Genomic DNA, 10,532 nt, shown 5'->3' on the forward strand with positions numbered 1-10,532 from the left:
GAGCTTTTCTCTTTCATCCTGAGTCTGTGAGCAGCTGCCTACCATCTGGGAGCTGCCCTGTGGTATTGTCAGGTGTTGGTAGATATATGAGAATGCTAGTTGAGTTGATAGACCTATGCCATGGGGTTGTCTGCACTGCAAGCCCCTCTATGTACACATGTGTCTACAGAGGTTCTACAGTGAATTTTTTTTTTTCTTTGAGGTCCTGAGGTGACAGAAGAATCAGTTTCCTCTACTCCTGTGCCTGAGGGCCAGTCAGAAGAGCCATTTGATGCAGAGCTCCAGAGGGACACAGAGGCCTGCCAGCCCACCTCTGACCCCAGCACCCTCCCCAAGATCCACAGCCGAAGATTCCGGGAGTGAGTGGGCACCTATTGGGGGTGGGGGGTTAAGTTTGGTTCTGTTTCCTCCCATGCTTACAGTGTACAGTGCCATAAATCCATGTAGTTTGGCCACACATCATGCTTCAATCTTCCGTAATGAAAGTGGCTAATTGTGGGTAGCTTTTTTTTTTTTTTTTTTTTTGCAGATGTTGGTGGTGACCTAATCTTTGGGTCCATCTGTATATACTGCAGCTTCTTTCTGATAACAATGGAAATGGTGCCTTTAGTCCATGTTTTAGTTGAGGCTTGGGTAATGTAGCAGTGATAACTTCTAGTCCTCTTCCATGTTTCAGTTTCTCTCTAGTTATTGAGGGCTTGTTCTTCCTGCTGTTCTTCATGTGGGGGAGACATAGGAGAGTGCCCCACCTGGGGCCTGTGTAAACCATGAGGGTAGGCATGGTTGGCAATTGAAGGTAGTACAGGGAGAAATACATGGCTCTTCACCTTTCATAGACCCATATGAACCCATGGTTCTGGAGAGTGCTAGTGTCACCATGGCTTCCTATCTGATGCTATGTCTCTTCTCCGTGGGGCTGGGCAATTTTTAGAGCCACTGTGCTGCAGCCAGTCGCCAAGGTCATGTTGTCTGATGTTCCTTCCAGTTACTGCAGCCAGATGCTCAGTAAAGAAGTAGATGCTTGTGTCACAGACCTACTCAAGGAACTTGTCCGTTTCCAAGATCGTATGTACCAGAAGGATCCAGTCAAGGCCAAGACCAAACGCCGGCTGGTACTGGGGTTGAGGGAAGTTCTTAAACACCTAAAGCTCAGGAAACTGAAATGCATCATCATTTCTCCCAACTGTGAGAAGATACAGTCGAAAGGTAAGGACACTAAGGCATCCTGTGGCCTGGGCTCTTGGGCTTCTGACTATGGGGTGCACATGGTAGGCCCCACACCTGGCTAGTGGTCTGGGCCATACTCCTGCAAGCATGGCAGCTTATTGTCATTTTGATCTTTAACTGACTGTCCAGTGAGCACTTCACTCTTAGGCAGGCAGGTGTCGCCTCCACCTGAGTTTCCAGCAGCTCACACCAGCCTCCCTCTGGCAGCAGGGAAGGATGTCCAGGCTGCTGCTCTGGCACTAAGGAGAGTAGGTGGAGACCGTATCATTTTCCCTTCTTGGTACTGGAGAGTGAACTCAGCACCTGGAGCCTTTTGGGCAAGCTCTGTACCAGTTGAGCCACCTACCCAGCCCTATAAACATTTGTCAGTTGGACATAGTAGCCAGTGGCTAGCAGTCATTTTATTTATGTATGTATGTATTTATTTATTGTCAGCCCTGGGCCTTGGACTCAGGGCCTGAGCACTGTCCCTGGCTTCTTTTTGCTCAAGGCTAGTACTCTGCCACTTGAGCCACAGCGCTATTTCTGGCCATTTTCTATATGTGTGGTGCTTGGGAATCGAACCCAGGGCTTCATATATATGAGGCAAGCACTCTTGCCACTAGGCCATATTCCCAGCCCCCTTGCAGTCATTTTTAAAGGCACCAGACCAGTGGTCCACATAGGGTGAGAACCTTGACATATCTGAACCTCTGTTTCCCATCTGTAAGTGGTGCTCAGCACCTGCGTATTTTAGGATTTATGAGAGATTAGAGAATTACTGCATGTGAAACAGCAGACTAATGGCCAGATGTGAAATAATTGTTCACTGATGTTAACTGATTAATGTTTCCATTGGCATGCCAGTGGTATATTACTATGTTATGATGGTATCTTTCTTGGAGAATTAGTTGGTTCTTCCCTGAAGCTATGATTTGCTTTCTCTAAGTGATATCTGTCAGGGGTCACTGACCCAGGGAGGGAGAGAGGTGCCATGTTCACTGTAGAATCTGTATCACGCTTCGTGTGATATGTCCTTATGCTTTGAGCAGGCGGTCTGGATGACACCCTTCACACCATTATCGATTATGCCTGTGAGCAGAACATCCCCTTTGTGTTCGCTTTGAACCGCAAGGCTCTGGGGCGGAGTCTGAACAAAGCAGTTCCTGTCAGTGTTGTGGGGATTTTCAGCTATGATGGGGCTCAGGTGAGTTGGGCCCAAGCTTCTTTGGTTACTGTCCATGGGAAGAAGGCGGGAGATAACCTGTGTGTCTACATTGACTGAGAGTCAGCTCAAGAAACTTTCCCTGTCTCCTTATTGGTACCAAGTTAAAGTTCAGGCTTTGGTTCTGGACTCCCAGGCAACAGAGAAGTGCCTCAGGCAGGCTTGACAAGTCAGCCCAGCCCATGGTTTTCTCTGTGCAGCCTACTGTGCACCCACAGGCAAAGGCCCTGCCACCAGCCTTGCCCCTGCTTCACTGAGGAGGGTGGTAGTACTGCCTGTAGTCAGTGGACATCAACTGTGTGCTTTCACTTGTGCCCAAGGACCAGTTTCACAAGATGGTTGAATTGACAATGGCAGCCCGACAGGCCTACAAGACCATGCTGGAGAACGTGCGGCAGGAGCTGGCTGGACAGCCTGGGCCTCAGCCTGCACCCAGCCTGCCCACAGAGGGTCCTGCTTGTGCTGCTATAGATGGTCACCTGGCTCCCACTGAACAGGAACCACACTACAGTGAGTACTCATAAGAGTCCAGCTTTAATGTCCTCTTAAGTTGTTTACCATCTTTAAATCAGTGTTTTCAGAAGGGTAGCCTGGCACCAATGGTGCCAGACCAGCTGTGAGAAAGGTTGGTAGATCACCCAGTACAGACTGTAATAGAGCCCTAAAGGTGAAGGTCATGACTGGCTGCAAAAGAGGGTCTAGTAGGTCTAGGCTGGCACAGCTGTAGTAGGGCCCTGTGGTCCAGGCCATTGCCTATGAAGTGCTGATCATCAGACTGTAGGAGTTAAAGTGTTAGTGACGGTTTCAGACACATATCAAGCCAGTCACCTAAACAGAGGTGGCTTAAGGGCAGTTGTACCTAAGATCAATTTGGGAGGCTAACTGGGGCCAAGTGAAGTTTCTTAAGGGCATTGCTTACCAAGAGGTGTTTTTTATTTTATTTTTTTTATTTTTGGAGGTGGGGTCATTGTGGAAGGGGGCAGCAGTGAGATTGAGGCTGCTCACTAAGGTATGATCTAGCCTAGCAGATGAGGAAGAGTAAGTAGAGCCTGCTGGGGACTTAACAGAGTCAGCTATTGGTAGCACCTGTAACTCACTGCTGGTTTCTGATGGACTTGCGTGACTTGTCATTCTCTACTCACTTGAGCTATTTCTTGTCTTAGTTGAAATCTGGAGGAAACATCTGGAAGCTTACAGTCAATGTGCCCTGGAGCTAGAAGAATCACTGGAGACTTCAACCTCTCACATGATGAACTTGAATTTATAAGAGGAGAGATCTTTCCTGTGTGTGCATGTGTGTATGTGTATATTTTGGGCAAAGAGGGTGGAGACTTGAAAAAGACTTTGGGCTTTTCCTTCTCAGATCTTCACTGGGCTAGTGTATTATGAGCGACTCGAGTTGGAAGTTACCTGGCCTGAGGCACAGGAAGCAATGGTTGCAGGGCTCCCAAAGCCACAAATGTCATCAAACGGACACTTAGATACACTGGAAGAAGCCTTTCCCAAGAGTGCTAATTTTAGCTTGGGCCTTTTGAGTATACTGTGGATCAGGAAAATGTAGTCAGGCTACCAAGGATACCTCTCCATGTAGCAAAGCTGAGCCAAGCAAGGGAGTGTGAAGGAAGCAGAGGTTGTATAACTGTCTATAGGGGATGATGGGGAGGGGTCCACTTATCCCCATCCTCTTCCTGGAGACACTGGTGTCTAAGCAACAGGGCAGCAGTGGAAAGGGCGCTTCAGAGCCCTGTGACTTAATGATATACAGAATTAGCTAGAATGAGCCTCAGAAGGAAAACAGGTTTGTAACCTGTGACTCTGTGGTGTAAATTTTTACTTTTAGTTTTTATTTTCCAAAAAAGGTGATGTGTATTGAGGGTTTGATATTTCGGTTTGATCATTTCAAATCTTTTAAAAATGAACATATTCTAAATGTGGTTTCTGTCTTAGAGGCCAAGGGGACAGAGCATTCCTGTTTTTATTCCTGCCAGTAAGAGGGCATATTTATTTTGAATAAAGAGTATTTTCTTTTAGATCTTAGGCATATCAGTGGTCTGCTCCCAATGAGTCCCTCTGGAACACTAGCCTTTTGAGCCCACAGGGCTGACCAGGGGCAATTGCTGGGCTGGCCTCCAGCCCTGGAAGTATTAACTGCCAAAGTTCAGTCCCAGTCTGTACTTGCATTTCTTTCAGCTTTGGAAATTCTGTCAGTTGAATTCTGTCATGCCCAGCCTGTTCCTTTTAGAAGTGAGTATCCTGTGGTGAGCATTAACATTGAGAGAATGAGGTAGAAATGGCCTGTTTGGTGCAGGACTGGTGGCCATGACAGAACTGGGATCTGAAGCACTGTCTGTTATGTCATATGGAGCCCGTGGTGGCCCGTGTGTGTGCCCACTGTCGACAACTCTTAAGGTGTTTCGGTGTGGGAAATGGATGTGGATAGCCAGATCTGTAGGAAAAAGAAGGGGTCTTTCTTGTGTCCCCCACTGGTAATAGGTGGCAAGTCAATTGTATTAAGTTTGAAAATAGAAGAGTATTTAAGAATAAAAGCCAGAAAATCAGTATGTAGGAAAAAAAATTCTAAATGGTCTGTCAGCTTCACTTACCAGCTAAAAATTTTAAAATTGGTAAGTCAGCAATTAAAATAATTTCTACCTTAGGTAAAGGCTGCCTGCTTAGAGGTGCTCCTGGAGGTCTCTAGGTCTGTGGAGTTGGTTTTCTTTCTTATCTAGACTTGTGTTTTAAAAAGAGTACTTGTGAGTGGTTTTTGGACTTTGGATTCACCTTCCAGAGAGTTCCTTCTCGGTTGGTTTGACCTCCCCAGGTTTTTGTGTGCAGGGGCCTTGTTAGTGTTATCACCTTAGTGGCTGCAGGTGCCATCCAGCTGGCCTGCTCACCTGCTGTGCTGATGGCGCCGGGGCACAGCTCCCAGTGCTCCAGGTACAGGCACTGAATTCAACAAACATAAAACTTTTGCTTCAGCTATAAGGAATCAGAGATTCTTCCTCATGACTACATTTCCCCCACAGAACACTCCACCATAACCTTAAACATAAAATGGTTTTCTTGAGACATGGGCATGCTCTGACTAAATCCAGACTGCAGAGTAAAATACAGGAAACACTGAAAAAGGAGCCCAAATTCAACAATATGTGGTATCTGGAACTACACTGTAAATGTGGGTCACAGTAAAAGTTGACAGAAATTGTACAGAAATAGTTCACATTACTAAGGTGTGATGTTTCTGTAGGCAGGATTAGCATGCCATGGCTAGATGGGTTAGCAGGTGGCCAGGCACTATCTGACTCTCTTGGCTCTGTGTGAGGAAGAGGGCGAACATGGCAACCTAGAACTCAGGTAGAGGCTGGTCATCATGCTGGATCCAGAAAGTGAGCAGCTGGAACACATATGCTGATCTTCCAACAAGGCTGTTTGCACAGTGATCCTGCCCCAGAAAATAGAGAAGTGGAGCTGGCTGTAGTTGTGTAACTACATACACCATCTTTCTGCATCACATAGAGGGTGGCTTTGTTCATAACAGGTTTTAGTTTAATGGTAACTGAGTACTTTTTCATAGTCAAGAACAGATTAAAGACCAGGCAACTGTAGGGCAAAACCTTCCCAAATTCACACACAGTGATGGTCTTCACCATTCAGACCTTGTCAGAACAGTTTAATGTGGCACCAGGATATTTGCATAATTGAGCTATGGCTTTTCTGCCTTTAGTGCCTGGAGTCGTGCTGCAGAATTAGAGCACTTAGGGCAGCCCTGCTTATTGTCTTCCCCTCAACCCTCCCCAGACATCAGGCAAAGGATTTCACCTGGAGTCCCTTTTTTCCTGGTCCTGGATTGGCAGCTGGGGTGAAATGGCTAGTGCATTAGGCGGGTGGGTGGAGCAATGGGCTGGACTTGCCCCTAGGGAATCAGGTGGAGCGTTGGCCACATCAGCCCTGCTTTCTGTCCTGGGGGAGGAATGGATGTATGGACGTAAAATGATGTCTTGGAATTAGATAGGGGTGGCTGCCTGGGGCGGAGGAGCCTTCACTGCTGTTCTCACAGGACACTTGATTTGGTTTGCAGCCTCCTGAACACCTGGTCACCTGTGTCTGCCAGACATACCCTTCCGTCCTGCATTAGCACCTACATTTCAAAAGGTTCTGGCTACACTCCCAGGCTCAGTTGGGGTTCAGTGCACCTACTGCCCATTTGGAGGAGCCAGTCAGGGCAAGCAGGTTTGCTGCTGTGACTATGGCCAGCAGTCAGCTCAGCTCCAGCTTTGTGTTGGGAGCTCTCTCCAGGTTATCTGTTTGTCCTTATTTGCCACAGGCATTTTTTTCTAAAAGAAGCAAGGCCTAGCCAATATTTCCTAGAAGCAATGTGACCTGATATCTGGTGGGGATGCCCTTGGAGTCTACTAATGAAAGCCCTAAGAGTCGGAATGTCTCCTGGGCTTTTGTTTCTTCATCTTAAACACATTCACAGCAGCTTCCATCTCTGCAGACAAGGAAATGGTAAAGCTCAATGGCTTCACATTGCCCTGCTGTCTCGTGGGGCCCTGAGAGGTTCTGGCAGGCAGCATTCCCTCCACTGCTCAGGTAAACTTCGCCAGTATCCAAGTCTCTACTCATGGGTTCTCTTTCATTCCAATGGCGGCCTGGAGGCCAGAGCAGCCAGGGCACGCCACCCATGTGGAGATGCCTGACTTCAGGAGGGGACATTTGCAATATTTTTCTGCCACGCTCACTAAAGAACAGGGGCCCTTTTTCTTTAAGTATTATGAAAGTGGATGTACAGAGGGGTTATAATTAACATACATGAGGTAATGAGTGCATTTATTATTGTACAATGTCACCCCTTGCTCCCAGTTTTTCCCTCCCATTCCCACCTACAAGCTCATTTTCAACCTAGTGTATAGTGTGGATCACAGCTGCAGTTGTTCAGCCTTTGTCCTTCCATTTCTGGGCCCACATCTTTTTGTGTAAAGAGGAAATTTCTCAAGCATTAAATTTTAGTAGGTTCAGTTGAGAAAAATCTATGAAATGGAAAAGTTTAAGAAGTTATAAGAAAAAAGTTAAGTGGTAGAGTAGCAGCCCAAAGTAGCTTCCTTTCTGGGATGAACTCCAGAACGAGAACAAAAATGAAATGGAGAGTCATGGACATACTCAAGGAGTGGCTCCTACATCAAATAGGCCCAGGCAAAGCATGGAAAGCAGAATCTATCATGAAATCTCACGAAAGAATACAGGAGCCAAGCACTAGTGGCTTACATGTAATCCCAACTTCAGGAGGTTGACACCTGGGGGAAGCAAGTCCATGAGAAAGTTGGACATGGGAGTGTGGCTCAAGTGGTGCTCACCAGGGAGAAGGAGTGGAGAAAGGGACAGCATTCAGGCCCTGAGTTCTAAGCCATAGTATCAGAACAATAACAAAACCCCTGACCATCATAGCTCTGAGAGAGGAAAAACGATGCCAGCAAAGACCAGGTAACAGAAGAGTGGAACTGCACCTAACATTCAGGGAGATTCCTCCCACTCCAGTTTTCATAGCCAGCCAAACTCAAAGGATATGGCTCTCAAAAATAGTGCTTTTGTGTCCTTTCAGAGGTGTGTTAGATGTGACTCCCCAATGAAACAGCAAATCAAAAAGCACACTTGGGAGACCAGGCACTTCAACAGATAAACTTCACCTCCAGTCTCAAAGCGAAAGGTAAGCCAAGGAGGCCACGCCATGCTGTGTCCACAGTGATAGTGACTGAACAGACCACCTCACAAACCAATACACCACACACTTGCCACATACTAGATACATGACTCACCAAATACCATTTGTCACACATTCCACACCACATCCATATCAAACAACACACATGTGCTATACCACATTCCACGCTCACTATACACTCCACATATCGCCTCATCCACACCAAATATCACACCATGCCTCACGTGGTCTCTGTTTATTTACATTTGCTTGGTCCTCAGTTCTCAGAAATTCAAGGCCATTTGTTCAGTCTGGAACCGCAGTTCCACAGCTGTTCAGTCACTTTTATCACTGTGGACACAGCATGGCGTGGCCTCCTTGGCTTACCTTTCGCTTTGAGACTGGAGGTGAAGTTAATCTGTTGAAGCACCTGGTTTCTCAAGTGTGCCTTTTGATATGCTGTTTCTGGCCATGAGTGCACGCCCACAGCTATACTTGTCAGGCCTTGGATACTAGTCTGGTAGGCCTGGCTGTGTGAGGACTGACAGAAGTCTTAAGAAGGTTCTCCAGCCTCTTGTGGGAATACCAGAAGTGGGGAGGGCAGCATGAACACACAGGTCTCAAGGCCCCCGCCTTGGATGCATTGTGAGTGAGAGGAAGTGGAACAGTTTTCCTTCACTCGGTCTGGGAAGCATTAGCTTCCCAGAGTTCTTGTCTTCAGGTCTACTTAGCCTCTACTTCTGGCCCCAGTACTTGCCAGTGCCTTTTTAATGACTGATCTCCAGGGTTGAAATGCTTGAAGTGGTTTCTGCATATAATGGTGAAGTTGAATTTCCCCAATGCACCCATTTTTCATTGTCTTTCTAAGCCTAAGAGCTTGTGGGAATAAGCCATGTAACACTCCAAGACGCCCTAATTTAACAATGTGATGGCTGTTGCTCATGCAGCTTAGTCATGTCATAAGGACTGGACACCAAGCTCCCCATGACCACTGAGGAGGTTCTCAAGCATGTCCAAAACCTCAGCCACACCCAGGATGTGGCCTCCATGAGCACACCGAAGAGGTTTCCATCCTGCTGCCTGAGGTGAAGTTCTAGACTGAAAAGCAATATGTAGGCTTTGTCTAAAGCACTGGGCCAGAGAGTTTAGATCACCTGGCACAATGACAGACACCTGAAGAACCAGCCACCTGAGAGACAAGGCAGGAGAATTGCACACAACTAGTGCTCAGTCAATAACTTCACTTGTGTTAGTGCAGGGCCACCAACTCCCAATTAGGCACATGTGACCTTCACAGTGGACACAGGCCACCCAGCAGCCTCTAGAATTCTTCAACAGGTAACAGGAAGCAACTCTCCGAAGCTCTGACAGCTTGTTAATAAACGACTTGCTTTCCCTCTTATATATTTCCTTCCATGCAGAGGCCCCAGCCTGCCAGGGAGACAGTGCTATTGAAGAAGGGGTCAAAGCTGAAGCATGTATTGGCTGAGTCTTTCGGGAATCAGTGAAACATTGGAACATTCTCACACTTCAGGAAAACCCCTCCCATATATGTATGAAGTACACTACCCATAATATTTGCTTTTAAAAAGTCATCAATACAGTTCTCTTTCAGGAAGGTCTTAAGTTACTTTACAATGTGTCCACATGCCAAATCTGTGAACCTACAATTTGTTGGAGACACAGAAGAAACCCTCCATATCATAGGTTGGCTGGCAAACACCTTGGGGCCAAATCTGGGTCATGATTTATTTTTGTAAGCGCCTGCCACTCCCTACACACTATCATGGCTGCTTTTATAGCACAATGGCCAAGCTGAGTAGCTATGGAAGAATCTCCTACATGTGCAAGGCCTGAAATGGTCAATCCTTGGTCCATTGTGGTTGACCTCTGCTGTGTACTAGAAATGGCTGTGTTCTGTCTTTCATTATAGACCCATGATTAATCTCAAAAAAAAAAAAAAAGCCAGAATGAGATAAGAGTGTGGGCAATGAAGGCAGAACAAGAAGACCAAGTAGGCAGAGAAGCCCCTGCCCAGCTACCTCTAGCAGGATGCACTGACAAGGCACACAACTCACCTGGGGCCTGGGAGAAGAGGTTGGAGGTCCCCAATACCTACACATGATGTGTCTAGGTCATTCAGGAGTGGTGGTAGTGAGGTGACCCTGAGCCTAAAGCTATCCAGGGATTCCAGAGAGAGAGAAATTGGGGATTAGATACAACAGGGATGAGGAGCCAGGAGGATGAAAGGTCTTGGGAGATGAGGCTGAGAAACAGCCCAGAAAAGGACACTGAGGAAGATAACAGTTCGGAATGCATCCCATGCTAGGGAATGAAAAATGAAGGCGGAAAATGGTAGATGAGGAAAGGAAAACAAGTCTAACAAAGGATACGTTTCCACCA

At 46.9% G+C, this 10,532-nt stretch overlaps 1 protein-coding gene across 3 annotated transcripts in view; it reads left to right on the plus strand.

The window, feature by feature from the left end:
* The window catches only part of Secisbp2 (SECIS binding protein 2), a 29,830-nt gene extending 25,362 nt beyond the window's left edge, over window positions 1–4,468 (plus strand). For all 3 annotated transcript variants that reach the window (XM_048338482.1, XM_048338570.1, XM_048338658.1), the window contains 5 exons: window positions 203–359; window positions 986–1,206; window positions 2,259–2,413; window positions 2,752–2,941; window positions 3,595–4,468. In XM_048338482.1, coding sequence (XP_048194439.1) covers window positions 203–359; window positions 986–1,206; window positions 2,259–2,413; window positions 2,752–2,941; window positions 3,595–3,698 — 827 coding nt within the window. In that variant the 3' untranslated portion in view covers window positions 3,699–4,468. The remainder of the gene's footprint in view (window positions 1–202; window positions 360–985; window positions 1,207–2,258; window positions 2,414–2,751; window positions 2,942–3,594) is intronic.
* Window positions 4,469–10,532: the final 6,064 nt, after the last annotated feature.

The sequence above is a fragment of the Perognathus longimembris genome, chromosome 1, assembly GCF_023159225.1.
Source record: "Perognathus longimembris pacificus isolate PPM17 chromosome 1, ASM2315922v1, whole genome shotgun sequence".
Lineage (NCBI taxonomy): Eukaryota > Metazoa > Chordata > Mammalia > Rodentia > Heteromyidae > Perognathus > Perognathus longimembris.